The 26,425-nt window shown below is 54.3% G+C and overlaps 1 protein-coding gene across 6 annotated transcripts in view; it reads right to left on the bottom strand.

Moving 5' to 3' along the window:
- TNS1 (tensin 1) overlaps window positions 1-26,425 on the bottom strand; it is a 207,976-nt gene that overhangs the window by 83,326 nt on the left and 98,225 nt on the right. For 5 of the 6 annotated variants that reach the window (XM_061148780.1, XM_061148781.1, XM_061148782.1 and 2 more), the window contains 12 exons: window positions 21,091-21,132; window positions 20,305-20,355; window positions 13,796-13,845; window positions 11,448-11,619; window positions 8,642-8,692; window positions 7,668-7,790; window positions 7,247-7,311; window positions 5,593-5,676; window positions 2,434-2,546; window positions 1,718-1,778; window positions 1,423-1,498; window positions 466-595 (listed from right to left, as the gene is read on the bottom strand). In XM_061148780.1, the coding sequence (XP_061004763.1) occupies window positions 466-595; window positions 1,423-1,498; window positions 1,718-1,778; window positions 2,434-2,546; window positions 5,593-5,676; window positions 7,247-7,311; window positions 7,668-7,790; window positions 8,642-8,692; window positions 11,448-11,619; window positions 13,796-13,845; window positions 20,305-20,355; window positions 21,091-21,132 (1,018 nt within the window). Of the gene's footprint in view, window positions 1-465; window positions 596-1,422; window positions 1,499-1,717; window positions 1,779-2,433; window positions 2,547-5,592; window positions 5,677-7,246; window positions 7,312-7,667; window positions 7,791-8,641; window positions 8,693-11,447; window positions 11,620-13,795; window positions 13,846-15,269; window positions 15,537-20,304; window positions 20,356-21,090; window positions 21,133-26,425 lie in introns of those variants that run through there. The other variant, XM_061148784.1, reaches the window with a different exon arrangement.

The raw sequence follows: 26,425 nt of genomic DNA, 5'->3' as shown, positions 1-26,425 counted from the left end.
TGCTTGTCAGAAGGAAAGTTACAGCAGAGGTGGCGTCCCCTCCCTGGACCACCTGTCACACCCCTGCACGTCTCCATCACTGCAGGCGTCACTTCACAGTATCATGTTTGTGAGTCCCTTCCTCCCATAAGACTGTGAGCTCCCTAAGGGTAGGGCCTGACTTCTTTCTGTTTGTATCGCCAGGGTCTAGCACATGGCTGGCACACATGGACACTTAAGTGATGCTGGTGGGTTTATAGATAGATGAACAGATGGGTGAATGAATGTAGACACGTCCCAGACCTGAATGTGATACAGATAAAGCCTAATAGAGGAAAGAAGCAAAGAGAGACAGCTCCCTGATCACTCCCCTTCCCCTGGGAAAATGGTCACCCTTCACTGCTGCCACAGCCCCTCTGTTAGGTTCTTCTAACCAGTGGTATAATTATTCCTTGCTACGTCTGCCTGTCTACTCAATGAGCCTACCTTTGAAGGCATCATCAAGGTCCTCCTTCCCAAAGACCACTCCCAGGTCATGGATGGCACAGGTGTGGAACTGCACGCGGAAGATGACATCTCGAGCTGGGCTCCGGAACTTCTTGTGGTAACACTTCAGCTGGTGGGCGAGACAGCAGAGCCCGCCAGGGGCCCAGAGGGAGGAAGTCAGTCCCAGGGCGCCTCCTTATCAGCTCCATTTCTGGGCCCCAAACCCACTGAGGAAGAGGTCACCCATCCCCAACAGGATCTCAGAGCTCTCTGGGGAAACTTCCAGAACAGCAGAGGTTGGAGGCCAATCCTGCCCTGTGGGGACAAAACTACCCTCCCAAGAAGTTCCTACACGTAAAACAGATAGTCAATGGAAATTCCTTGTATGACTCGGGGAACTCAAACCGGGGCTCTGGAACAACCTAGAGGTGTGGGAACAGCTGGGAGGTGGGAGAAAGTTTCAGGGGAGGGGGAAATATGTACACTTAGGGCTAATTCATGTTGATGTATAGCAGAAATCAAACCAATATTGCAAAGCAATCATCAATCAATTAAAAATAAAACTTTTAAAAAAAGAAGTTCCTGCACAACAGTCAAAATGGAGAAGACAGAAGTGGATTTAAATTGCAAGTAGAAGGAGTGAAGCTGGAATTGAGGCAGTCCTGGTCACCAGCAGGAAGCCCAGAGGCAACAGTTCACACAGAGCCATATTTCCCTGGAGACGCTCCGGAACAAGAGGCAAGCCCAGGGAAGGCATATCCCGCTGTGAGGAAGTGGATGGACAAGGACCTTCCAGGTTGGAAGGCCTTGCAGGGCCCCTGAGAGCCAGTCAACAACCCCAAGGCTGGTGGCCCACCAGGAGTGACACGCTTATCCAGAGAGACAGGAGGGGAACAGGATGAAAAAAGGAAGAAAAAATAAACAGTGGGGGGAGCTTGAGATGGAAGAGCAACTCACCAAGATGTCTCCCTTCAAGAGCAGCCCAGGCTCAATGGTGATGCAGATGCTGGTCTGGCTGTCTCCCTGGACGTTGCTAAGGGAGAGAGGCAGAGGGACAGAGGGCTGCTAACGGGACTGAGCAGAGCACCTCCTTCCAGCTGCCCCTCCACCAGGGGGCTGTCGGGAAAGCTCACTGAGGCATCCCTCAGCCCTCCTCCTAGAAAAGGTTCTAGACAGCCCTCCAATCCCTGTCCCCAGTTCTCAGCCTCAGTTCGCCAACATTCTTGGCCTCTCATTCCTGTGGAATACCTACTAGATGCCAGACGTGTAGACAGGTTGCATGGCCTGGTAGATCCGGAGAAATGGTCGACACCCTGTAAAGGAGGGGTGGTGTTAGCCAAGACAGCAGAAACAGTGAGAGGAGGAAGGGGGAGAGGAGAGATGCAGGAAGGAAGAAGAGTGAGAAGGGGAAGGAGGAGAAGAGGAAGAAGAAATGGGAAAAGAAAGAGGGAAAAAATGCTAACTTTTCATTAAAGGCATTTTGAGAGACTTCCCTGGTGGTCCAGTGGTTAAGGATCTGCCTTCCAATGTTGGAGACGTGTTTCCAGTGTTTGACCCCTGGTTGGGGAACTAAGATCCCACCTGCCACGGGGCAACTAAGCCCGCACACAACAACTAGGGAGAAACCTGCATGCTGCAACTAAAGACCCCATATCCCTCAATGAAGACCCAATGCAGCCAAAATTAAATAAATAAATCAATATTTGTAAAATAATAACAAAACAATAAACACATTTTGAGTTTACGAACATGCCCACATCCAGCCTCACCTGCCAGCAGGCACGGCCAGTATGAAACCCACTTTGCAGATGAATTAACTTGGGTGCAAAGAAACAGGAAGTGGTACAGTTGAGACGCCAAGCCTAAGACTTGGCAGCTAGCCAGCATTTTTACCACCTAGCGCTGCCTCCTCAGAGAAAGAGACGGAAGACAGGAGGAGAATGGAAGCCAGGGGGTTCAGAGAGGTACCTCCTTTAGACTCGAAGTTGGGGATGCCATGCATGATCACGTGGTGCAGAAACAAGGGCTTGTTGTTCATTTTGATGGAGCCAGAGAGCAGGCCGCTGAAATAGTGCACGTACCTGGGGCAGGGAGAAGGGCAGCTTCAGCCAGGGAGGCCTGTGCTGGAGGACAGCCATCCTGTTCTCTTTCTCCCCAGCACACTGCCCTAGGTGGCTCTGCCGACTCCCCACCACCTCCAGCAGCCCCCAGGCCTCCGGGCACCTGGGGTCTCCATCCTTGCTGCCTGCAGCCTTAGGTAAGGAAGGCAAACAGGTACTGATACACCTAGAGTGGAGCCCAGCCAAACCTTCCACTTGGGGGTTCTCCAGCGCCCCCTGGTGGTCAATGTGGCCGTCTCTTTTCCGCTTCACTCCCAGCCCAGGACTCTCCAGCTGGACCAAACTTCCTCCCCGACACATCCCTGACAGGCATCATTTAGCTGTGCACTATAGAACAAGGCAGGATGACCAACCATCAAACAGCTCTGACACCCTGGCCCCCAGCCCAAACCAAGTTTACATTTGTACCCACAGGCCCCAGTTCTGTCCCACAGACGCACCAGCCACATAACAATATAGCAAATAGTAAGAGCTTAATAATTCTAGTCTTTCACTTTTTCTTGCCTGGAGAATCCCACGGACAGAGGAGCCTGGCAGGCTACATCCATGGGGTCGCAAAGAGTCGGACACAACTGAAGCAACTTAGCAGGCACACAAAAAGGGTACAAAGTTACTCTGTATCACTTCATTCCATACTGAAGGATATCTAACTTCCACTAAGTATTCCTATCTTTAGAGTCAACATTCCGCAATTCCCTTAACAAGGCCCTGGCTAGAAGACTGGAAGGAAAAGCTACCCCCACTCCTAGAAGAAAGGGAAAACTAACCCAGAAAGGGTCACTAGCCTCCCAAAGACACACAGCAGGAGGGCACAGAGGTGAGAGGGGAGCGGGTGGGAGGAAAAGGGAAGCAGTCTGACTCCGATGCATCTGCTAGAAGGAGGGGCCAGTCCATTTGGTCAGTGCTTCCTCCTCTCCTGACTGGCCAGAGGATGCCAGCTGGACCAATCAGAATGTATTCTGATTTGAGGAGAGTGGGACCAGAACCATCATGACCATGACAACGGTCTCGTCCTGACTCCCAGCTCCTTGGCCCACCTCCAGGCCTGTGGGCCTCTGTCCCTGAGCTGGGGTGGGGCCACCTTGGACTGCCCTGGCAAGATAATCTGATGGGCAGCGCCAGCTCCTATTCAAGCCCCATGCCCAGCCCCCAGCCCCGTTGCTCAAACCGGAAACCTGGAATGGCAGGTTCCTATCAGATCTTCTGATCGTGCCAACAGGATGTGTCTGTGTGCTGGGGACAATGAACCCGGGGGTGGGGTGACAATGAATGGGGGAGCTAGCAAGCAAAGCTCCTCCCTCCCTCTCTCCCTGCCCTCCGCTCCTCCAGCTGATCCAATCCCTGAAAGTAACACTGACAAGGCGGGAAAGTGGCAACGAACGCCACTTCCCCAACGGGCGCACTTCCACATTTGAGCACAGACAGAATTACCCACCCATGAGCAGATGCAGCTACAGATATGAGCGGCAAGGCAGATACAAGGCAGATAATGTAAACACAGACACACACACCCCCCAATGGCACGCTATGTAAGCACATACTGAGCACAGTGGAATCCTTGAACCATCCTATTCCTGAAAGTAACACTAATCCCCATCCTCCAGGCTTTTAGCTGCAGAGATGTGACTGCCCTGCCCACGCTCTCCACGCCACATTGTACCATCATAAACACTGTGCTCCTCTTATCTGAATCTAATCTTTTAAGGCCAAGGGCCAGACTCGCGACCAAGGCCACCAGCCATATGTAGCAAGCCAGGATCTTGAACAGCAGTTCTTTCCTCCCTAGGAAGACTCTCACTGACCCACTGCTGCTGTGTCTGACAGCCTAGTCAGAATTTTCTGCACATAAAGATATTACGTTTTTGATCTCTGACCCAGAAGCTGGCTACCCACTGCCCTGTGCTGGTTGTAAGGCACTGGTGGCCTAAGGACTCCCTCACTTCTGCTTGGGCTTCCTGCTACAATGGCAGAAACACAGTCCCCAGTAGAGCCAGCACACGTTTAGCCAGGCGAAATGGAAGCGACGGGGTGTGAGTTGGGAATCCCCTGCCTGGAGAGGTTGGAAAGCTCCAGGACCTGTGGCTAGGGAGTCCTGCTTTGCTTGGTCAGTGTTCCAAGGGGCTGCAAAAGTCAATGAATCACCGTGGCCTTCATACCTGCTACCTGAACCCTTTACTCCAGACCTTCACTCGTATGCTTCCTTCTCCCTTCTCAGACCTCACCTCGCATGGCATCGTCTGTGCCCAGAGTAGGCACATAGGCTGATCCACCGGAATCAGCCTCTCACATCCACCCCTGTCACACACTCTAGTCCATCATGTTCTGTTTTGGCTTTTCTCCCTTCAAAGCACTTCTCACTGCCTAAAATGACCTTGATGGTCTATTTACTTGTGTAAAGTTCTCAACAGAGTTATCAGCTTACTAAGGGCTAAAAGATCATCCTGTTCAATTAGATATCACCAGCACTTGGAACATACTAGAGTACAGAAAATTTGTCAGACGAATGACGAAATCCACCCTTGTCCTGCTTCCTACATGGGCTGTTGTGGACCACATCGCTGAGAGCCCTTTGTAAAATTTTAAAGCTCTCACAGCAGAAGGGGACCCTCATCCTGAGTGTCTATGACCTTCTCAGGGCAGACGGCAGTAACTTCAGCCTCCTGCAGATCCATCCAAACACGGAAGCAACCCCGCTTCCAGGACCAAGAATGGCGCTGCTTTCTCATGCAAGCTGTCTTTCTGCACGCCCCCTTCCACCCGCTACTGCTGGCCCTGCTGATCTCTGGCACCAACCTCAGGAGCCAACTGCTGTGCCGCCCTGTGGGCACACACAGCTTCCCACAGGTTCCTGAGTTCACGCCCCTCCAGGCTGGACCTGAACACACATGCTTAGCACACCACCACACAGGTACACCGTTCAGTCCCCATAGGTTCACAAGGCTGGTTCCCACATACAGCGAACACACACACACATGTATGTACTGGGCCAGGAGCTCTGGAGACCCACCTCTTCTGGGATGGTTGGCCAATGGGTACAATCTTATCCTCGTAGAACCGTTTCATTGCAAACCGGTCCAGGGCCTGGTCAGCACTGTGTGGAGGGACAGGTGGTCAGAGGAGCCAACTTCCACGATCCCCCTGTCCCCCCACCCCTGCTCCCCAGACCTGCAGAGGCCTCCAGTCGCTCTGTCCTGAGATGCTTTCAGGAAAGGATTGCTCCAGCATCCCTCCCTCCTGTGTGCTGCAATACTCAGCACGGGAGCCTTAGAACCAGACACCCTGGGAGCCCATCTCAAGTCCACCACTGACTTAGTGGCCCTTGGTCTTTGGGGAAGGTCACTTAACCTTCCTGAACCTGATTTTCCTTTCCTGGCAAATGAGGTGATAACTATGCCTTCTTTGAATGCTGTTATGGCAATTGAGGGAGATAACATCTCTAAAGAGCTTGGCACATGTGGGCACAGAGTAGGTGCACAGGTAATGTTCACCATTAAGCAAAGATTAAGCTGGTCAGGTTTCTTAAAGTCATAAAACTACCGTCCTATTGGCAAGCCCTTCAGAGGACACGCTACTCATCCTCGAAGAGGTCGTTTTATAAAGAGACAGGTCATATAACTCTCATATAAAGAGACAGATCATTCTAGACTCTCCACCGATGTCCCTCTTAGAATAAACCCCAAAGTCCTCACCAAGGGCTGCAAGGCCCCTGGACTCTGCCCCCTCGCAGCTTCACTTCCTAGTCTTTGTCCCCTCACTCATTCAGCTCCAAACACGCCAGGCCTGGCATTCCCATTGCTGGCATTTGTCCTACTCTCTTCTCTGCCTGGAAGGTCCTCTGCCTCCCGAGACCGCATATGACTCAGTCCTTCCCAGCCTCCCGCCACTTAATCCTAGTCTCTGCTCACATATCACCTCCTTAAGAGACCTCCCCTCCCCACCGCCTTGCTCCAGTCTCTCTTCTCAAAGGACTTGCCTCCTGCTCTTAAGGATGTGTTTGTTCACTTAATTTAACACTCACGAGGACAGTGGCCCACCTTTGCCCACTGCTGTATTCTCAGCACCTAGAACAGCCTGCACAGTGACTGTTCTGTAACCATTGTCAAATGACAAAATGAATGGACCAACTCCTCTGCCTCTCTGCAAAGCCGGATCAGAATGGAACCAATCTGCTGGCTGTTTCCTATTCTGTCTTGCTGCAGACACGAAAGTGGGAAGGTGCCCCTGATGGCCAGAGGCAGGGGGCATAGATGAGAAGATGTCTAGATGGCTCTGCTGGACCCAGATGTGTTCCAACATTTCCTTGTGACTCCCTCGCTGCTCTTTGGGGTGAATAGAAGGCAGTTTGGCAGAGGAAAGTGGCCCCAAGAAGCCAGCTGGGCGGGGTGCCCATACAGGGCCTACCTCCCACAGCGGCTCCCCCCACCACTGGGGCCCCAGATAGGAGGATGGTCTCTGCTCTATGCTGCCCTCTGTCCAAGGGCCCCTACCCCAGAGATGTGGGCGGGGACTTTCTCTTTTCTGGGGGTCCTCGCCCTGTCCTCAGCACCTCTCGTCTCCTCTGTCCTCATCCTCCAATCCCAAGGAAGGGCAAGGCCCTAGGTGGGTGGGGAAGGGGGTCCTGCTGTCAATATTCAGAGAACAGGAGACTCGGGTTCTCTTACCTGGCAGAAATGTTGCTGTAGTGCATGTAAGCCGCGATCACAACGCCGATCCTGCCTCGATTTCCCTGAAAGAGCCCCAAACACAAAAGCCTTCACTGCTAAGGCTGGCCCTCCCACCCCAGAGCCCAATCAGAAGCCTGGAAGAAAGGGGGTTGGAGAGAGGGGATGTAGCTCTCAGACAGAAAAGGAGAGGGACGAAGCAGGTGGGGCTGAATCTTAAAAAGAAGAAACAGTTGATTATCTACCACACCTGAGGGCCCCAGAGGCTGGTAGCCCCCACTTCTTGTGGGTGCCGCCCCAGACAGAATGTATTATCCCCAAGAAGGAGAATACACACAAACTTGCATACTCACACAATCCAACGATTCGGGCAGGTACATGCACTCATCACACACACACATCCTGCCATCCCTGCTCTGACCTTGTTGTGTAGGACGACCACATTGTGGGGGTCTGCATTGAGCCAGGTGTCCATGGCCTTGCAGACACTGCAGATCTTCTCCAGGGCCGGGGTGTGCAGGTCAGGCCAGCCAAATTCCAAGACCTGTGGCCCAAGCCATGAGTAAGAAGTGGCAGAAGCGCAGAGAGCCAACGGGGGTGGGAGACGGTGAGGGGACGTTAGTTCCTGCCCTGCCCATCAACCCCGCTCAGAGGCAGGGGTGTGGAGGCCGAGGACACTGGTCCAAGGCTTGGTTCTGACACCGGCTCCCTGTGGGACCTCAGATTAGTCACGGCCCCGGCCCCAGCCCCAGCTTCTCACATGTGTATAAAGCAAAAGCTAAGCGCCCCCAAAGGTCCCAGCAGTCATCAGCCTCCTTCAAACTTTAACTCACAGAACTTTAAAGTACAGGAAAACTTGTGCTCAGCAGGACCCAGAGAGCTCATCTAATCCAGCCCATCCACTTTTAGACGCACAAACCGAGGCCCAGAGAACTCTGCCGCCCACCCAAGGTCACACAGCGACGGGCGCCAGAATCCAGGGGCTGGAGCGGCACGCAGAGCCCCTCCACACATGGCTCACTCAACAGCAAGTGAAAGAACGCTGGCTGTCGGACGCCTGCACTGGCAATTCCCAGCCGGTGCCAATCCAGAAGACTGGTCAACAAGACTAAAAATCCCACAACCCCAGCCCCACCCCAGGGACTGTGTGTGCACACCGCCAGAGGCAGGCCTGGGTGGAAATGACTGTACTGAGCTTTGCTTTCTGTAATTCATATCACAGAAGCGCTATGTGCGTTTCGGTTTTCCAAACAGAAGAGAGCACAGTGACTTTAAACAGGCTTTGCAAACAGTCACAGCACTTTCCTCCAAGATTCTAACATGGGATCTTTGGAGGAAGGGAGCCCAGGCAAGGAGAACTCCCCCAAACAAACCCCCAAACAGCCACAGGCTCACCTTGGCGTGGAGCTTCGTGATGTCGGGTCTTCGCTCAGAGAGGTTGAAAAGCTAGAAGGAGGAAAAGGAAGAGGTTTGAGAAGGCTGGCCCTTTCTCTCTTTCTCTCTCTCTCTCTCTCTCTCTCTCTCTCTCTCTGTCTTCCCTGCTGGAAATTCTACTACGTGAACACACATGAAGCACCCCCAGACACACACTGACCGACGGGAACCAACTACAGGTTCTCAGGATGAACAGGGAGACAGAGACAGGTATGTAGACACTCAGCCCTGCCCCTGGATGAGCAGACATCCTGAACTGAAGGTGAGAAGGGGATGGAATCTGTCTTGGGCCCCACGTGCCACCCCCAAAGTGGGCGTCTCCCCACACTGTATGAAGATCCAGTGGTGGCAACTGATAAGCATTTGGCCATCTCTGGTTTCTACTTCACATGGTGCCTTTAGAAACTCACCCCATGGAAATGCAACTGCTCTGTGGACAGACGCCCTCTATCAAAGGGTGCAAACCATGCTGGGTGGACCCTCTCAGATCCTTGATCTCCCAGGAGACACCCCCTGACACTTGACCACATCCCACGGGAATCCCCCTGTCTCTGAATTCCCATCTTCCATCTCTGGAGGAGGCAGGCAGAACTCCCAATATCCAGCGCAAGGCCTGGGAAACTCAAAGGCCCCTGTGATGTCTCCTGGGGAGAGAAGGGGACCACAGGGTCTGGAACGGGTGGGACAGAGCGGGGAAAATACAGCAGAGACTCATGGAACTATGGACTCCTGAAATTGGGCAGGATCTTAGATGGCTTCTGGTCCACTCTTCATAGGCTTCCCTGTTGGCTCAGTCAGTAAAGAGGCTGCCTGCAATGCAGGAGACCCAGGTTCAATCCCTAGGTCAGGAAGATCCCCTGGAGAAGGAAATGGCAGTATTCTTGCCTGGAGAATCCTATGGACAGAGGAACCTGGTGGGCTACAGTCCATGGGGTCGCAAGAGTCGGACATGACTTAACGACTAAACCACTACATCACTCTTGAATCCCATAAAGGAATATGCTTTATGCCATTAACAACAGCTAGCACTTGGGTGTCCACAGCCAGCCAGGCCGCACTAAAGACTTGACATTTAACAAGGTGCGTTAATTCCCTCCACAACCTCTGAAGTAGATAGTGTCATTAGACCCATTTTATAGATGATATCCTAAGGCTTAGAGAGGCTAAGTGCCAAGATCAGATAGTTGGTAAGAGCAGAGCCAGCATAGAACTTTCTGATGTTTAAAGCCAGATGTCTTTTTTTTTTTTTGGCTGCGCCATGTAGCATGTGGAATCTTAGTCTCCAAACCAGGGATCAAACCCATGTCCCCTGCAGTGGAAGTATGTAGTCTTAACCACTGGCCCGTAAGGGAAGTCCCTAAAGCCAGACTCTTAATAACATCCAACAGAGCTGATGGATGGGTCTCTATAGAGGGCCGAATGGTGTCCCACAAAAATTCATATCCACCCGGAACTTCAGAATGTGACCTTATTTGGAAACAGGTCCGTTGATGATGTAAGTAGTCAAGGGTCTGGTGATGAGATCATCCTGGCTTCCGAGTGGGCCCCAAATCCAATGACTTGTGTCCTTATAAGAAGAGGAGAGGACACACAGACACGGGGAAGAAGGAAGGTCATGTGATGATGGAGGCAGAGACTAGAGCAAGGCACCTACAAGCCAAGGAGCCGCCAGAAGAGGGGAGAAGGCAAGGAGAATTCTCCCCCACAGGACTGAGATGGAGCATGGCCCCAGTGACATTTTTGACTTGGACTCCTAGCTTCCAGAACTGTGCAAAAATTAATTTTGTTGTCTTGAGCCACCTAATTTGTGGGAATTAGTTACAGCAGCCCTAGACCCTGCCTCTGCTCTCTCACCATGGCATGGCCGGTCTGTGGGTCCAGCCCATACGGACCTTCCTATAACGTGGGCCCAAGCCCTCCTCTGGGGCCAGGATAGCTCCAATCCCCCGGCCAGCCTTTCTGACCCCCATAGTGGGTGAGGAGTCGGGGGTAACCTCCTCCACATTGGTTGGGAGATTCTCCTGTCCCAGGTACAATTCTCTATTCAGCAACACGAGGTCCCTCAAAACACGATCTGCCACAGCTCTGCCCTCAGACTCCTCAGAGGCACCGACAGCATGACATCTCTGCCACTTCCTGACGCTGTGACCTCAGGCAAATACCCCACCCCTCTGCTCCTGCAGTAGCTGCTTCCTAGGGCTGTCGTGATGTTAAATACGTGGGGGGGAGTTAGGACAGGGCCTGGATCATCACAGGCGCTCAATAACACGAGCGTCACCATTACTCCCTCCTCTGGTCAACACACACGTACACCCACACACATACAGACATACACGTGGACACACAACCCACTTGTACACATATACGCACAAACACACATACCTACACACATACACACAGCCCACTTGTACACACACAAGCACAAGCACACATACCTGTACAGACACACCACATGCACACATACATGCACAAGCATGCACACATACAAACCACACATACGCACACACATGCACACATACAAGGACAAGGACAGACACACACAACTTGGCTCAGATCCCATGTCCCAGCTGCAGAGACACTCCTCAGAGGACAGCTGGACAGTGAGCGAGGACTCAGACCACGAGGGACACCCAAGGTCAAGGGCAGGTGAGAGGAGAGGGGAGGAAGAGCTGGTGCAGGGGCAGGTGGGATGAGACACCAGCAGGAAGAGGCGGCAGGCAGAAAGGATGGGGGCCCTGGGCCAGTGGGCGGGGGGCCCCATCCTCACCAGGTAGTTGCCTCCATGTTTGGACTTGAGCATCTGGGCCACCTCGCGGAGGTTGCTCCGGAAGTTCTCCTCATTGGCTGTGCTGGGGAAGGAGACGGCAATGATCCTCTCGGTGACGTACACCAGGTCCAGCTCACAGCTGTCTTCCGTGGTCCGGCTCGTACTCATGTTTCTGGGGAGACAGCAGGCAGCAGATCAGAATCCAGGCCCAGGACGAGGTCCAGGAACCTGCACCCCTCCACACCATACATGGCCCCCAGATCTAACCCAGGAGGGCTTGGCTGCTCCCTGACCCCGAGCCAAGGCCGGAGGCTTCCCTGGGCAAGGCCAGTGTAGCCCTCAAGGCCAGTCTGGGAGAGCCGGGGAGAACAGAGCTGGGCAGAAGCCGGCAAGGATCTCAGGCCGTTTCAGAAACAAAGAGTGATGACACCAGTCCTAGGTGCTCATCAATCCCATCGGCACTGCCTTCAACCTGTGATCCCAGAGGTCGGAGCCAGGGCCGGAACCAGCCAGGGCCCAGGAGTCCAGCTCAGCCTCCCAACACATGGCAGCCACCTGATCTGGCAGAAGCTTCTCGAAGGATCCAGGGAGGGCTCCAGAGAGGAAGGAGAGCCCGAAGTGAGGGCTCTTGCATCCCAGAGCTGAGCCTTCTACCGCCCTCCGCTTGCTCTGAGCTGTGGTGTGGGTGGGGAGGCCCCTCAGGGGCAGGGGCAGCTCAGGTGACACGCTCACCTGGGCTCCAGGTAAGCCAGACCACAGCGCACATTCCAGCCCTCCCTGGAGGCAGGCCGACTCCTGCCCTTTGTTCGCTGGCTCTCCCCCCACCTCTGGCAGCTCCCACCGCCTCCCGGGCTGCTTCCTGCCAGTGAGCTCCCTGGTCTCTAAGGGCCCAGGAGGCCAAGGATGCTGCCGCAGTGGCAGGGGACCCCAGACATCCCAGTGCCATCTGAGCTCCTAAGAGAGGTCTGCCTGGGCCGGGCACCGAGAGGAAGTGCCCACCCACCTCACCCGGCTGCTCTTCCAGAGGAGGGTCCAGGGTGAGCGCACGGGATGGGGAAAGGGATCTCGGCACACTGGTAATCCATTCCAAAGGCCCCCAGCGGCTTCTAGGGGCACCTCATATCCTTCTTACTCCATCACCAGCCTCCTGCTTCCACTCACTACCCAAGATGGACCACACTCATGTTGATAACTTCTCACTACCTCCAGCTAAAGCTGGGACTGGAGGGGCAGTGGGAGGGATACCACTGGGGTGTTTCAGAGTGATGGGGCGGCAGTAGGGTGTACAGCCCCAGGACGCCAAGAACCGGGGCAGAATCCAAATCTCCAGGGTTAGCTCTGAACCAACTGTATAGATGGGGCTTGGAGACAGGGGAGCCAAAGGTGACATATAGCTTCTCCATGGGGACGGTGACTGGGACGCGGTGACAGAGATGCCAGTGTGCTGGGAGCCCACTGTGAATTTGGCCTCTGAGTCCTGATCATTCCTGGTCCGGCAGCGTGTGGGGGTGGGGCTCCTACGGAAGGCAGAACAGCGCCACCACCTGGACGACATCAGAATCACACTCTGCACCCACCGATTCTCAGCTACAAGGGAGGAGGGTTCTGCTAAGAGGGCCGTCCACTCTCTGTGGACAGCGGCAGAGGGACTACAGCCCACTGGGAGCTTCAGCTACACACCAAGCCCTCTCTGGGTGGGGCTCCAGATTCCTGGGGCCAGATTCTCACTCATCTCAGAAGCCTCGGATGAAGGAGAGGCAGAGGAAGCCAAAAAAATCAGAGAACCTGGACCCAGGACAAAGTAGCTCTGGATGAGCCAAGCACCGAGTCCCCTGTGATCCCCTTGCCCCAGCCCCCATCAGCCCAGCCAGCCAGAGAACCTTCCTTTTATAAATGACCCTCGAATATCAGAAGTCACTGCTCATGGAAAGGAACAGTATCTAGCACAGGCCTCAATGCCAGCCAGTCCTGAAGGCAAATCCAAGTACTGCCTGTTTGTGGTTGCGTGACCTTTAACAAGTTGCCTCATTTCCCTGAGACCCAGTTTCTTCATCAGTCAAATGGGGATAAAATACTTACCCTGCAGGGTTGTTGCAAGGACTAGATGAGATCATGCAGGTAAAGAAAGAATCCAGCTCAAGGACTGGCTTCAAACTAGAATTCAAAACATGACTGATTCCCAGTGGCATCTACCCATATCCTCTCGCTGTAGCTTCCATGTCTGCCATGCTCCCGACCAGGGGCTTCATGACTTTGTCATTAGAGACCCAAAGGCATGACTTGCTGGGAATACCACAGTGACCTCACTGCCTGCCCCTCACCCCCTGCCCCCTATAGTCCAGGCATACCTGATGGGCTGGGGATGAGGCTGGACACTTGGTGTAACTCTGGTGGAACTCTGGGAAAGAGAAGAGAGGAGCAGCGTTAGGACGGGGACCAGCTGGATGGCAGGAGAGCAGCAGAGAGCTGTCCACACAAGTGGTCAGGGCCACGGGCAAACACAGATTTCCTTCTCCTGCTTCTGCCAACATTCCAGCCCAGGCGCCCTAAAGCCCCAGCAACACAGCAACTCAAAGCCAAAAGCAATCGATGCCAATCCCACGTGAGTGTGCCTGTGTGCCTATAAGCCCCCGAGGGGAAGTGCTTTCCTCCCTCCGGGCAAGGAAGAAATCCCCAATGCCCAGAAATGCACCAGGCCTGGGCTGGTGCCACCTGCACTGAGTTTACACTCAATAAAACAGTTATTAAGTTGATGGACACTTATTTCACCTTGATGTGCTAGATATCGGAACAGTAATCCCAAGTGGTGAACAGAGATTCAAGCATGAAAGAAGGAAAGATGAGAGCGCTAGCACCCCTCCGTCCAGCTCTGAACATTTCTCCTCCGACCACCAGCTGCCCACAAGCCTCTCCTTTAAAGCAGCAATACCAGGTCAGTCCAAAGTTTTGAGACAAGAAGCCACCAGGCATGGTGTGTACCAACCAGAGCTAGGCAGCAAATCATGCTTCTAAGGACCCACTGCCCATCGTCTGTTACCTCCCTCATCCGCTCCCATCTCTAGGGCTGTCGACTGGTACAAAATTAGGCAAATGGACCCAAGTTGGTGTCCAAAACATCTCAGGGAAACTGTATGGTACGGCAACGAAAGTGCAGGATCAGAGCCCCCACGGCATCCTGCTGGACAACCTCGCACTACTCAATGCTCTGAGCCTCTGTAATGTCACGAGTGCTGTGCTGTGCATAGCTGATCTTCAGTCATCTCCGACTCTTTGCAACACCATGGACTGTAGCCCTCCAGGCTCCTCTGTCCACAGGCAAGAATACTGGAGTGGGTTGTCATGCTCTCATCCAGGGCATCTTCCCAACCCAGGGATCGAACCCAGGTCTCCTTCATTGCAGGCAGATTCTTTACCATCTGAGCCACCAGGGAAGCCCCAATGTCACAAGTAAGATGCAACAATCATGGGGTTATTTGAAGAGTAAAGGGAATTATGCATATCCGGTCCTTAGATGTTCTTACCATTATTACATCGAGTACAATTAAAAGGATAGTTAGAGACACAACAAAACAGTTACCTCTATAGAAAAGCAAAACCCTGCATCACCAGCTGCTACCCATCCTTGCATCCACCTCACTCGATGCAGAATCGGAGCCCTACCTGGACACTCCCAGCCAGAGCCGTCTAAGCCCACCGGCACCTTCCAAACATGCCTGAGCCTCCCCTAAACCAGCCTTTCGTGACCACCAAGCTGCATCCTCTTGGAGGAGAGAGGAGCACAGTCCACCAAGGAGAGGAGAAACCGAGGCTACAGCAACTCACCCCCCGGGCCTGACGACCAGCAGGATTCATCCTCAGACTCCAGGCTGGACCACTGGGTCCCCAAGAAGAGGAGCCCCCTTCGGCACTCTCCACACAGCACCAACGAGGCGGGGGTGGGTGGGCTCTGCAACCCCGCACCCAGCTGAGCCCCAAGTCAGGGCAGCCCCCCTAAGAGAAGGACTCTCCATCCAGCCTTTCGCAAGAAGGCTGCAGCCAGAGCCCGGGGCTGCAGCGCAGCCGGGAACAGCTCAGCCTGGAGGCAGCGGGAGGAGGAAACAGCCAAGTCGCGCTGTCGGGCGGGAAGTTTCTCTGTCTCCACAGCTCTCCTGGCCCCGAGGACTTGGGTTTGCATGAGTCAGGCATGGGGAGTTGGGGGGTGGGAAGTGGGGGGGTGGGGGCAGTAAGGAGGGGTTGAGTTGTGTTTGGTTTTCAAGACCCAAACCAGGCTGTTCCAAGACAACCCGCTCAGAGGAACGCAGAAACCCGACACTTCATCGGTCTCCGTCTCTCCGGTCCCTGATGAGGAGACGATGAACCTCCCCAGGCCCTAGGCCCGGCTCCAGGCCCCAGGGCCACCCTGCTATAAATAGCCCCTCGGTTCCGTCGACTGCTGATCCACAGCCATGTTTGGAGGAGGCCACTACAGCTGCTTCTAACAACTGGAAGCCACAACTATAGCCAAGGCCGGAGGTGTGGCCAGGACCACAGGGCCAGGCCCCCAGGAGCCTCAGGGATACGGAGCTGGGCTTGGTGGGAAGACTAGGGGGTCGAGGGGAGCCAAGAGCCTCCCCAGGCGCAACAGTGAAAGGGAAGCACGGAGCAGGAGAGCCAGGTCCCACTTCTCCACCCCCCTCCCCAGTTACAACACTCCACATTCTTCAGCCTCCCCACCCCAAAAAGCCGGGAAAGATAAATAAAAACTTGGCCCCAGCAGAGTCTGGCCACGCCGCCTCCAGAGGTGATAAGACAAAGTCCAAGCGGAGGCCAGTGGTGAGGGGGGCGGGGGAGAGGGGAGGCAGGGGAGGAAGCCGCCCTGGACAGTGACCCTCGCGCGGAGGATGGGGACGAACAGCTGGACGGTCATCCCCTGATGAATCACTGGGCTGCCCTCTCGCTGACGGGGCTTCCTGTTTTCTGCAAAGTTTGGAAGCATGTGACACTCACTGGCAGAATGCAGCCGTGCGCAGGTAACACGGCCGGGGGCGGCTGGGCGGAGTCACGGGAGAACTGAAGGACCAGAGGCGGGCCGGGGGCGGGCGCGGGGCATGGGAGCGACACCGCTCAGGGCTCTGAGAGACACAGTGACCTCGCAGACCGGGCTGGAGACCGAGCCGACTCACACGGGGCCTTTTTCAGGAAGGATGAGGTCCCCTCTGCACTCCATCTTCATACCCCCTCCCTCATTCCGTGAACTCTGCTGAGGGCCACCAGCTAGGCATGAGGCCCCCGACCTCAGACAGCTTCCATTCTACAAAGGAGGATTCTCATCTACAAAGCCCATGTGAGAAGCAGCCATGAGGCCTCACTGACTGCTCTGTAAAATGGGTACAACACAGTCAGGTGTGATTTACCTGTTCCACTCAAGAGCCTCTGGGGAAAACTACCCAAGGGTTTTACAAAGAGTTCTCTAGGGACTTCCTGGTCCAGTGGTTAAGAATTCCCCTTCCAATGCAGTGGACATGAGTTCGAGCCCTGGTTGGGGAACTAAGATCCCACATGCTGCAGGGCAACAAAGCTCGCACGCCTATAACTAGAGAGAAGCCCATGCACAGCCACAAACAGCCTGAGCGTCGCACCTAAGACCTGATGCAATCAAATAGATAAATACATTTTTTTTTTTAAAAAGAATACTTGAAGATTTTATTTTATAAAGAAAAATAAGCTGTCGGTCTGCCTGTAATACCATTCCTTTCCTCTCTGGGGCTCTCAAAGCCATCTACCCACAGCTCTGAACTTCTTCCCTGAGCCTCCCAAGACACAGATCCATAACAGAACTTCTGATCCAACTCCTGTAGGCACCAAGATCTCTCCCCCACCGTCATCATCAAAACGCAGTCGCTCCTCTGCTTAAAGGACACTGTAAAAGGAAATTCCATAGCCTCCCCCAAACTGTGTCTTATGTCTCTTCCTATCAGCCAGTTCCTCCTGGTATCTAACCCTCACCCTTCCTGTTGCAGATTCCGCCAACACCGTTGACCTCGGTCCTCAATGCCGGCGGGAGCCGCTGACCACCGCTCAGACACTCCGGGGCCACTCAAGATCTATGACCCTCGGTTCCGTTTTTCGCCTTCATCTTACCCACCACGCAGCAAGAGCAGGAACCCCAGGATCTGGGCGGGGTTGGTTTGGAGCAAGGACTGTGTGGGAAGAGTCCTGCCTTCTTTTGAGGTCCACAGACCAAACACAACAGCACTGGACCAAAGGGAAAGCTGTTTCCGGAGCCCAGGTCCCCAGGGGGCACAGTTGGGAGGAGGGTATGTAAGCGACAGCAGCAGCCATGTCAGGCAGCCGGAGACTGGTGACCAATCTACGTCAGGGGCCCTTCCCCACCCCGACATCTCCTCTGGGGGCTGTGGCCACCCCCTCCCCTCTGCACCAGCCCCTCCGGCCACACCCCTTCCTCTCTCCTTCCTGCCCACCCGCCTGGATTTTTCCAAAACAAAGTGCGACACAGCACACCATCCACAAACCCTGCAACACACCAGCCTCGCTGGAGGAAAACAGCCATTCCTGCCCTGTGAGTCCTGGGCCGTGGGCCAGAGACAGGAAGACAGCTCAACAAACAGGCACATTATCACAGCAACAAGCCCCAGAGCAGCAGCCATGCCACTTCAGAAACGGTCTCCTCACCCGGGGAGAGGGCAAGAGAGCTCAGTGGTTGGGCAGGGGACCCTGGGGTCACTCAACCCGGGACAGGTTTCTGGGAACCTCAAAAACTAGGTTTTCTCTCTTCCTTCGCAATACACAGGTCATTCTAGAATCTGCTCACTTGCTCAGCCTTTCATGAACTCCTTAACTAGACTAGGCAGACCAAGACTCATCACTCCTCCCATATCAAGGCAAGACACCACCCCTGGCACGCACGGACACACATACTTTCATCCCAGATCAACAGATTTTCCCCTAAAAAATGTCTAATCCCAGCTAGGCAGCAACCTCTTTCTTCCCCAGGACCAAAGTCCGACACACTCTCATGTCAAAAAGTTCTTCACAATGTCTAACTTCACTTTCTCTTGCTGCACCTTTACCCTGTTGGATCTATGTGGCCTGGGATGGGGTTGTGGGGAGCAGCTGCCCTAGGACTCGACTTACAAGAATGTCCAGACCATGGGCTAAAAGGCTTGGTTCACACAACATCACCCTGTCCCCTGGCCAAGAGTCAGGAGTCCTGGAAACACCAGATCTAGGCAGCAGTCCCAGGACGGAATGGAGAAGATAGATATTCATTGCAATAGTGAGCTCCTCCAAGCCTCTGTTTCCTCATCTATAAAATGGGTTCACAGCATCTGCCATAGTGGGATGTCATGGGGATCAAAAAATACCCAGGCCAGCTTCTGGCCCTTAGCCAAAATAATAGTAATAAGAATGGCTAACATGTACTGAGCATATAGTATTCACTTTGTGAATTCACTTCGTGAATTATAGAATTCACTTTGTGTCGGTTAAGCTAGTTAATCCTAGTAGGTACACAAAACATTGCTTCCTCCCCTGCACCCCAGCCCCAGAAACATCACAAATGTGGACAAGGGTCCCTCTCAGCATGTGTACTCCGCACCCATAGGACCCGTGCATACCTTTTCCACTAATTTGAGAGGCATGTTCCTCCTCCTGGCCAGCCCCCGTGCGGCCCTGGGGACACCTCCGCCTTGCGGGGCTGGGCAATGTGGAGTGGCAGTGGGCTCGCCACCGACGTGCACTGCCTCCAGGAGCCGAGCGCCTCCCTCCAGGCCCTCCCTGCCGTGGGTCAGGCAGCTGTCAGATGACACGGCCCCATGCCATCAACAGCTCCCCCTGTGCCAACCGCCAAAACCACTCCCTGTTCCTCTGCAGATCAGGGCGGGAGAGGATGGAGAGGCCCGCTGAGGGGTGAATTGTCAGAGAAGGGCGGGGAAGAAAGAGAAGGTCCAACTTCACTGGGCATCTGCCCCTGGGGTGTGAGGACAAGCCCAGGCACGAGTTGGGCTCAAAGTAGGGGAGGGAGCCCCTCCTTCCTTCCCTGGGTCCTTCCACTTAAGGAGTTTGCCTGTCACCCTCCACCAAAAAACCACACGGCAAGAGAAGCCCACAAGGTGAACCAGCCCATCTTTCAGCTTCCTCCTGAATCAATAGCATTTAGCCATTTTCAAAGCCTCTTCTGTCCAAAGAAGCAGAGCCTATGATCCCCAAGAGCCCAGGAGTCCCTCTTCATCTCTGCCCTTAGTCCCTCTTGCTGCATGCAGTGTCATCGGTTCCCCTGGCCCTTACTTTAGTGACTGCTCACCAGCCAGCCAGCCCTTGCACACCCTCCCTCCCCACCCTGCAGTACTGAGGTCTGCTTAAGTGATGGGCAAATGAGCGCTGAGTCCAGCTGAGCTGGATGGAGGCTGAAGCCAAGACTGAGGCCCAAGACTGAGGCTAAGTCATGGGCCTGCTCACTCCTCTGCCCCACCCCCCTGGTGGCTCAGATGGTAAAGAGCCTGCCTGCAGTGCAGGAGACCAGGGTTTGATCCCTGGGTCGGGAAGATCCCCCGGAGAAGGAAATGGCAACCCACTCCAGTATTCTTGCCTGGAAAGTCCCATCAATGGAGGAGTCTGTCAGGCTATAGTCCATGGAGCTGCAAAGAGTCGGACATGACTGAGTGACTTCATTTTTTTACTTTCTTTCTTTCTTTCAGTCTGGAATTGAGTTGAGTAACCCTGACTGCCCTTCTAGACAGGAGATTGTGAGGGATGCCCCACCAAACAGGACAGGTATGAGACGTCATCCACCTCCCCGCATCCCCCACTCACCAGGGAACCACCATGTCTTCCTCTTCCTCCCCTTCCCCATACTTACATCTTCCTCAAGGTTTTTCCGTGTGTTTCCACCCCGAAAGGTTCCTTCTCCCTGGAGACAAAGAAAAGGCAGTCAGAGAGGGGAGTCGAGGAAAGTCATCAAAAGGTCCCGTGTCTTTCACTGCTGGGTGTGGCTATGGTGGGGGTGGGGGCCTGCAGGGGACTTGCTTGTTTGTGCAGCATCTCTTTGTCCACTAAAGGCCCCTCGGAGCCAACCGCACCCACTCGTGTGTGTCTCTCCTGGGGAGATATCATTATTACCATTTTGCAGATAAGAAAACTGAGGCACAGACAGGCTTGAGACATGCTACAGTCTCACAGATAGAACCCTGGCCGAGTGGAGATATGAGCCCAAGTCTTCCAAGCCCATCAGCTAGCTGCCAGCCTTGGTTTCCCCACTGCACGATCCACCTACTTCCTTCCCTTCCTCCTCCATGCAGCCTTGAGGAAACCATCTGTCCTTCTGCTAAGGCAGAAAGATGTGTTTGGAAAGATCTTCCTGGCTCTCTCACATGCTACATATTTAATAAAGAAGACCACATTTTAGCACTGGCTAAAATGCTCCTCCCTGCCTGCCTCATTCCCCAGCAATCATTTCCCAACACACAGGGGGATGGTCTGATGTCCGGCTCCGCATATCACAAGGTCCCCACCCTTCCCCAAGTTCCACAAATCTACTCCAGAAGGGTGTCCTCAAACACATCTGTTCACTGTCCTCCCATCTTCCTTCTGCTTTCCCGGCCTCCCCAAGCTGCTCCCTGCCCCCACCCCGCCTGCCATCACTCACCGTGTCCACTACATTCTTCAGAGCAGTCTCAGTGCTGACGGGCTGTGGAGAGAGGGAGAATACAGTGTGAGGCCTCAAGACAAACAGGTTGGCTCTCTCCCCGGGGCTGGAGGCTGTGATGGGCAGAAGGCCTCTGGAGACAGCTTGGATGGTGCCAACCCAAGACTCAGACATAATATGCTGACCCCAGACTTGGAGGCAGAACTTGGAAAGTGAAAGACCATCCTATTGGTCCTAGAACCATCCAGCTCGACACACCTCAAGAGGGACCCTAACTCCGATCTCTCAAAAGGGAACAAGGAGCGAGTAAGTCTCCTGTTCCTACCTGCCAGGCATGTGTACCTACCCCAGATGCTTCATCTATTCATAAGAACCCAGTGAGGCAGGGACCCTTACCATCTTTGAGCCTTACTTTACCAATAAGGAGAAATCAGATGAGTGGGCCAAAGCCACTTGACTACTAAGGAGAACGAAAGTGTTGGAACCCCATCTTGGGTATCTATGCCTCAAACTATGTGAAACTGCAGCAGTCCCAGACATGATGTTTCACACTTTAGTGGGCTTTCAAGAACCACCCCACATGGGCCCTGCCCCCCACCTTGCAGACCTCAATTTCCATGCCCCAAAGCTCTGCTCCATCCAGACTCTTTGCTATTCCCACATCCAGGACTTGGCTTGTGGAATGGCTTCTCACGTTTTCCTGCAAGCTCTCCCCTTCCATGAAGCCCTCTCTGAACACCCCAGCAAGGGGGGCTCTTTCCCACCTCAGAACTCCAGTAAGCCTTACTGTCTGAGCTGTTTATCTGGTCCTCGGTGCATGAGTAATCTCATTGTGGGAATAGGTCTCATTCCAACTATTGTTTTATTTGTGATTCTTATCCCACTTTTCTCCAAAACAGATTCAAAGCAGCTTTTTTTTTAACCAACTCAGTTGCCATATCCCTCATTCTGGAGACTAGTTTATGTGTAGTGGGCAGTCACTAAACACCTGAGGACTGATCCTGTCCCTCACCCTGGTGCCATCCTTCCCTCGCCCAGACCAAGAGAAGTGCTTCCCACTAAAGGCATCCTGAAACATGGGCTCCTTAGACTCCCTCACCACAAGAGAAAAACTTCTCGTTCCAGGGCCACTTCCTGAACCACAGTCTCCAGGGCTCCATTTCCAATTCAGTTATGTGGTCTGAGGGGTGCTTGAATCTTGCAAGTGGGCATGAGTCAAGGTCATGGAAACAAGTCTTCACTAAGATGACCATGGACCAGGTATAGACAATGGATCTCAGTATAGGAAACACCAGCCCCAACCCTATCCCCAGGACCTGAGGATGCGCTGTTCATGTCTGAAGACAGGGGAATGAACAGAATGACTTCTGAAAGGTTCCGGCATCTGGGAGAAAACTGGACCAAGACAGGCATGGAGGAGGGCTTCGCTGGTGGCTCAGACAGTAAAGAATCTGCCTGTAATGCAAGAGACCTGGGTTTGATCTCTGGGTTGGGAAGATCCCCTGGAGAAGGAAACAGCAACTAGAAAACTCCATTTTCTTGCCTGGAATATGCCACGGACAAAGGAGCCTGGCGGGCTGCAGTCCATGGGGTTGCAAAGAGTCAGATATGACTGAGCAACTAACACACTTTCAGGCTTGGAGGAAGGAAGCAGGCTGAGCTAAAGGCAGTAGTGCTCTTTCTAAAAACGCACAAACTTTACCCTACTGTACTAGAGACAGCGTATGCCATGGACAGAGGAGCCGGGCGGGCTGCAGTCCATGGGGTCGCAAAGAGTCAGACACAACTGAGTGACTAACACACACACACACACTAGAGGCAGGAGGCTGAGGCCAAAACTTCTTTCCAGGTGAATAAAGCCTCCTGTGTAGTTCAGGGTCAAGGCAGCTTGGGATGGTTGAGGGTCCAGGAACGGATTGGAGCTGGGGAGGTAGATCAGCCAGCCCCTCCCAGCCTCCTCCGTTGACCCACCTGGAGTCTGAGGATGACTCTGCAGAGCAATAAAGATGCCACATTCTGTCCCCACCCAGCCCAGCCCTAACCCTCCCCCAGCTGCCCCCTCCCTCCCCCAGAGGCCCCACTCCCAAGCCACAGGCCATGGGGCAGGAGGCAAATGAGCCCACAAGAAATCCCCAGGGATCCCTGCCCTAGACGGAGCTCTAGGAGCTGCCTGACAATCAGGACCAGCGTCGCCCTCAGCCTCCCACCACCAGCCGGCCCCACCCAGCAGAGTCCTCAGAGGCAGAGCCAGGCTGCCCCCGCCCCTGGATCCCCTGCCCGTCTCTTCTGGTCCACGGCTCTGTGTTGCTCACGTGGAGACCACGGGCTGCACAGGACGCCCGAGTGCCTCCACCCTGAGTGGCTCTGGCCTCCTGGCGGGGAGGAGAAGGCCTAGAGAGCAGTCCACAGGGACCTTCTGCATACAGAGTCTACACAGCACAACTGAGTCAGGACCCAGATCTCCCAGCTTCAACGCCCTCACTCTTCACAGTCTGTACAATCAGCATCCCTGACAGGGAGAAAGGACAGAAACAGGGTGGGATGGAGAAGCTGGAGACAGAATGCCTGCCTCATGTCCATTACAGGCCCCGGAGAGCCCCTCGTCCTGCTCTGGGGAAAGTCTCCCAAGAGACCCCGACTGGGCAGGGCAGAGTGAGAGCTGGGGGTCTCAAACTGGACTGTGCCCACCAATCACCCGGAGGGCTGCTGACAGACAGGCGGGCCTCTGGGCCCTCCCCAGAGGTCAGAACCCACAGACTAGGAAAGGACCCAAAAGGGCGCATTTCTAATAGGTTTCCAGGTCCGGGGACAACACTGTGAAAATGACCAGTCTAGACTGGCAGCATTGGCAGAAGCCAGCCGGGCCACATCCTGACTCTCTGCTGCTAACTGTGACCTCGGGCAGGTCAGCGTGTCCTTGCTGCTCCCCGGCGGGACTGCACGGCCCTATTCTGTGAAATGCAAATGAGATGAAGCAGAGAAAGCACTCAGCACAGGGCCAGGCACTTAGGAAGCTCTCCGTAAATGTGAGCTGTTATTTATCGTCTCCACCCCACCCCACCCTGCCCCACCCTGACCCTCCTGTCCCACCCCTCCTGGGTCTGGCACAGGGCAGACCAAGGAGGCAATATTAGAAACCACAGGCCTCAGCAGGGCAAAAGCAACTTCTTTCCCTGCCAGCAATCATCTGAGCACCAGCCCCTCTGCCCGCACCCCTTCCCACGCCAGCTGGAGGCCAGCCACAGGGCCAGCCATTAAACGCCGGCCCTCAACATTAGTGAAGAGGCTTTCTGAGGAGCTAAAAATTTCCAAAAAAACACTTCCAAACTCAACACCCAGTGTTTTCCTGCAGTGTTTGCAAACATAGCCCAGCATGCACACTGCACTCCCCTCCCCTCTGCTCTGCCCCTCGCCTCCACCCCAGGCCTCCTGGGATTGGAGTCTGGCTTCCCTGTTTCCCAGGCACTGCCAGCTCTGGGGCTAGTGGGAATGAAAAAGGCAAGGGAACTGGTAACAGGAGAGGGGTCTCCCCTCAGGCCACCCCTGTCCCAGGTCCTGCAGGGAGGCTTGGGTATGCTACAGGAAGTTCCCAGGCCATCAGGGCTTCAGTGGCTGACAGAGACCCACTAGGCCTTGGCTGTCACACACACCCTATTTTTGCACACCGCTCCTCAGACACCATCTCCTCCCTCCCCATTTCATGGATGGGGAAACTGAGGTACAGAAAGTTATGGGTATGATTTGCTCAGCCTCTCACAGTGAGATGCATGGCAGGACTCCGGTGGACACCCATGTTTCATAAAGCCCACCACTAAGCCCACCTGCTGCCCCTCACCCCAATTCCCGGCTGGCCTGCAGGCGAGGTGAGCAGGTGCCAGCTGGCCGACTCTGCTTTTCCTTCCCCCTAAGGCTCAGCGGTCCCTTGTGGCTTAGCTGATAAAGAATGCACCTGCAGTGTGGGAGACTTGGGTTCAATCCCTGGGTTGGGGAAGATCCCCTGGAGAAGGGAAAGGCTATCCACTCCAGTATTCTGGCCTGGAGAATTCCACGCACTGTAGAGTCCATGGGGTCACAAAGAACTCGGACACGACTGAGCGATTTTCACTTTTCACGGCTCAGCAGTAGAAGGATGAAGCAGATGGAACCCAGATAAGGGTGACACCCACCCCCATCTGGCCCCACTCCCTGCCCAATCCCAGGACAAACCCAGGCTTTTCAAAGCCGAATCACCTGCCCCACCAGGGGTCTTCCAGAATGCCTCCTGCCCCCAGGCAGGACAACTCAAATCCAGCTCAGGAGCAAGTGGAAGGGTTTGGACCTGGTACTGCTTGACGGCCAAGCCTCATGGTGCACAACCCCGAGAGCAATACCTCCTCCAGTGTTGCAGCGAGGGGCCTCACTTGCCTGATCTCTTCCTGGTCCTAGACTGGAGGTGCCTTATCATAATGTGACTGCAGTAACAAGAACGACTCAGTAGGTATTAAGGATGCCCTGGGCTTAACACTGGGCTCTTCACTTTCATGATTATCAGTCTTCATAACCAATGTTCACCAGGTAAGCATTATCCCATTTCACAGGTGAGGAAAACTAAGGGGCCAATAGGTTAAACCACCCGGCCAAGGTCACACAGCCAGTAGACAGACAGCTGGTTTTTGAACGCGGCTCCGTACATCCACCTCATGCTCAGTCTCCTCTTGGGCATAATCTTCATTCAGTTCCTCTTACTCTTAATCAACTGCCCTCCTGTTGGGAACAAGCTTTCTGCGGCTTAAAAACTAATTGTCTCGGGCCCTCAGGAGGATGAGGCTTCTCCAATACACTTCCAGAGGAAGAGGAGGAAATGGGTTGCAGTAGGAGAGACTGGGATCAGACATCAGAGGGAACTTCCTGAATGCGAGGGGTTGTGAACCACAGGATGGATAAGGGAAGCTGCACATCCTTTGCTCAATTTTTTCTTTTCTTTCCAAAAAAAGACAAGCATGTCCTCTCAGTGGGTTTAACCACCCCCAATGGTGTGGGCCGGAGGAGGGGCCAGTCTGCTGAGGCTGCTGTGGCTGCGATGACTGCCTCAAGGTTCATGCAAGAGGACACGTCGGTGGCCGGCAGGGAGGGTGGGCTGGGAAAAAATGTGTCTGTGGGCTGCTGTTCTGGAGGAAGGAAAAGGCAGAGGGCCATGGCGGGTGGGGGGAGGTGCCCAAGTCCTGGACTGGGGGGAGGAGGGGCCCGGGCAGAATGCGGACTCAGCCTCAGCCTCCGGAGGAACATTCCGTCCAGAAATTCCTCACACCCTCCCCCCTCCCACCCCTCCAGCTCTCCCCTCTCTTGCCCCCTGGGA

Source organism: Dama dama, chromosome 8 (assembly GCF_033118175.1).
Source record: "Dama dama isolate Ldn47 chromosome 8, ASM3311817v1, whole genome shotgun sequence".
Classification (NCBI taxonomy): Eukaryota; Metazoa; Chordata; class Mammalia; order Artiodactyla; family Cervidae; genus Dama; species Dama dama.
The sequence above is the reverse complement of the archived record's forward strand: the minus strand, read 5'-3'. Positions and strand labels throughout refer to the sequence as shown.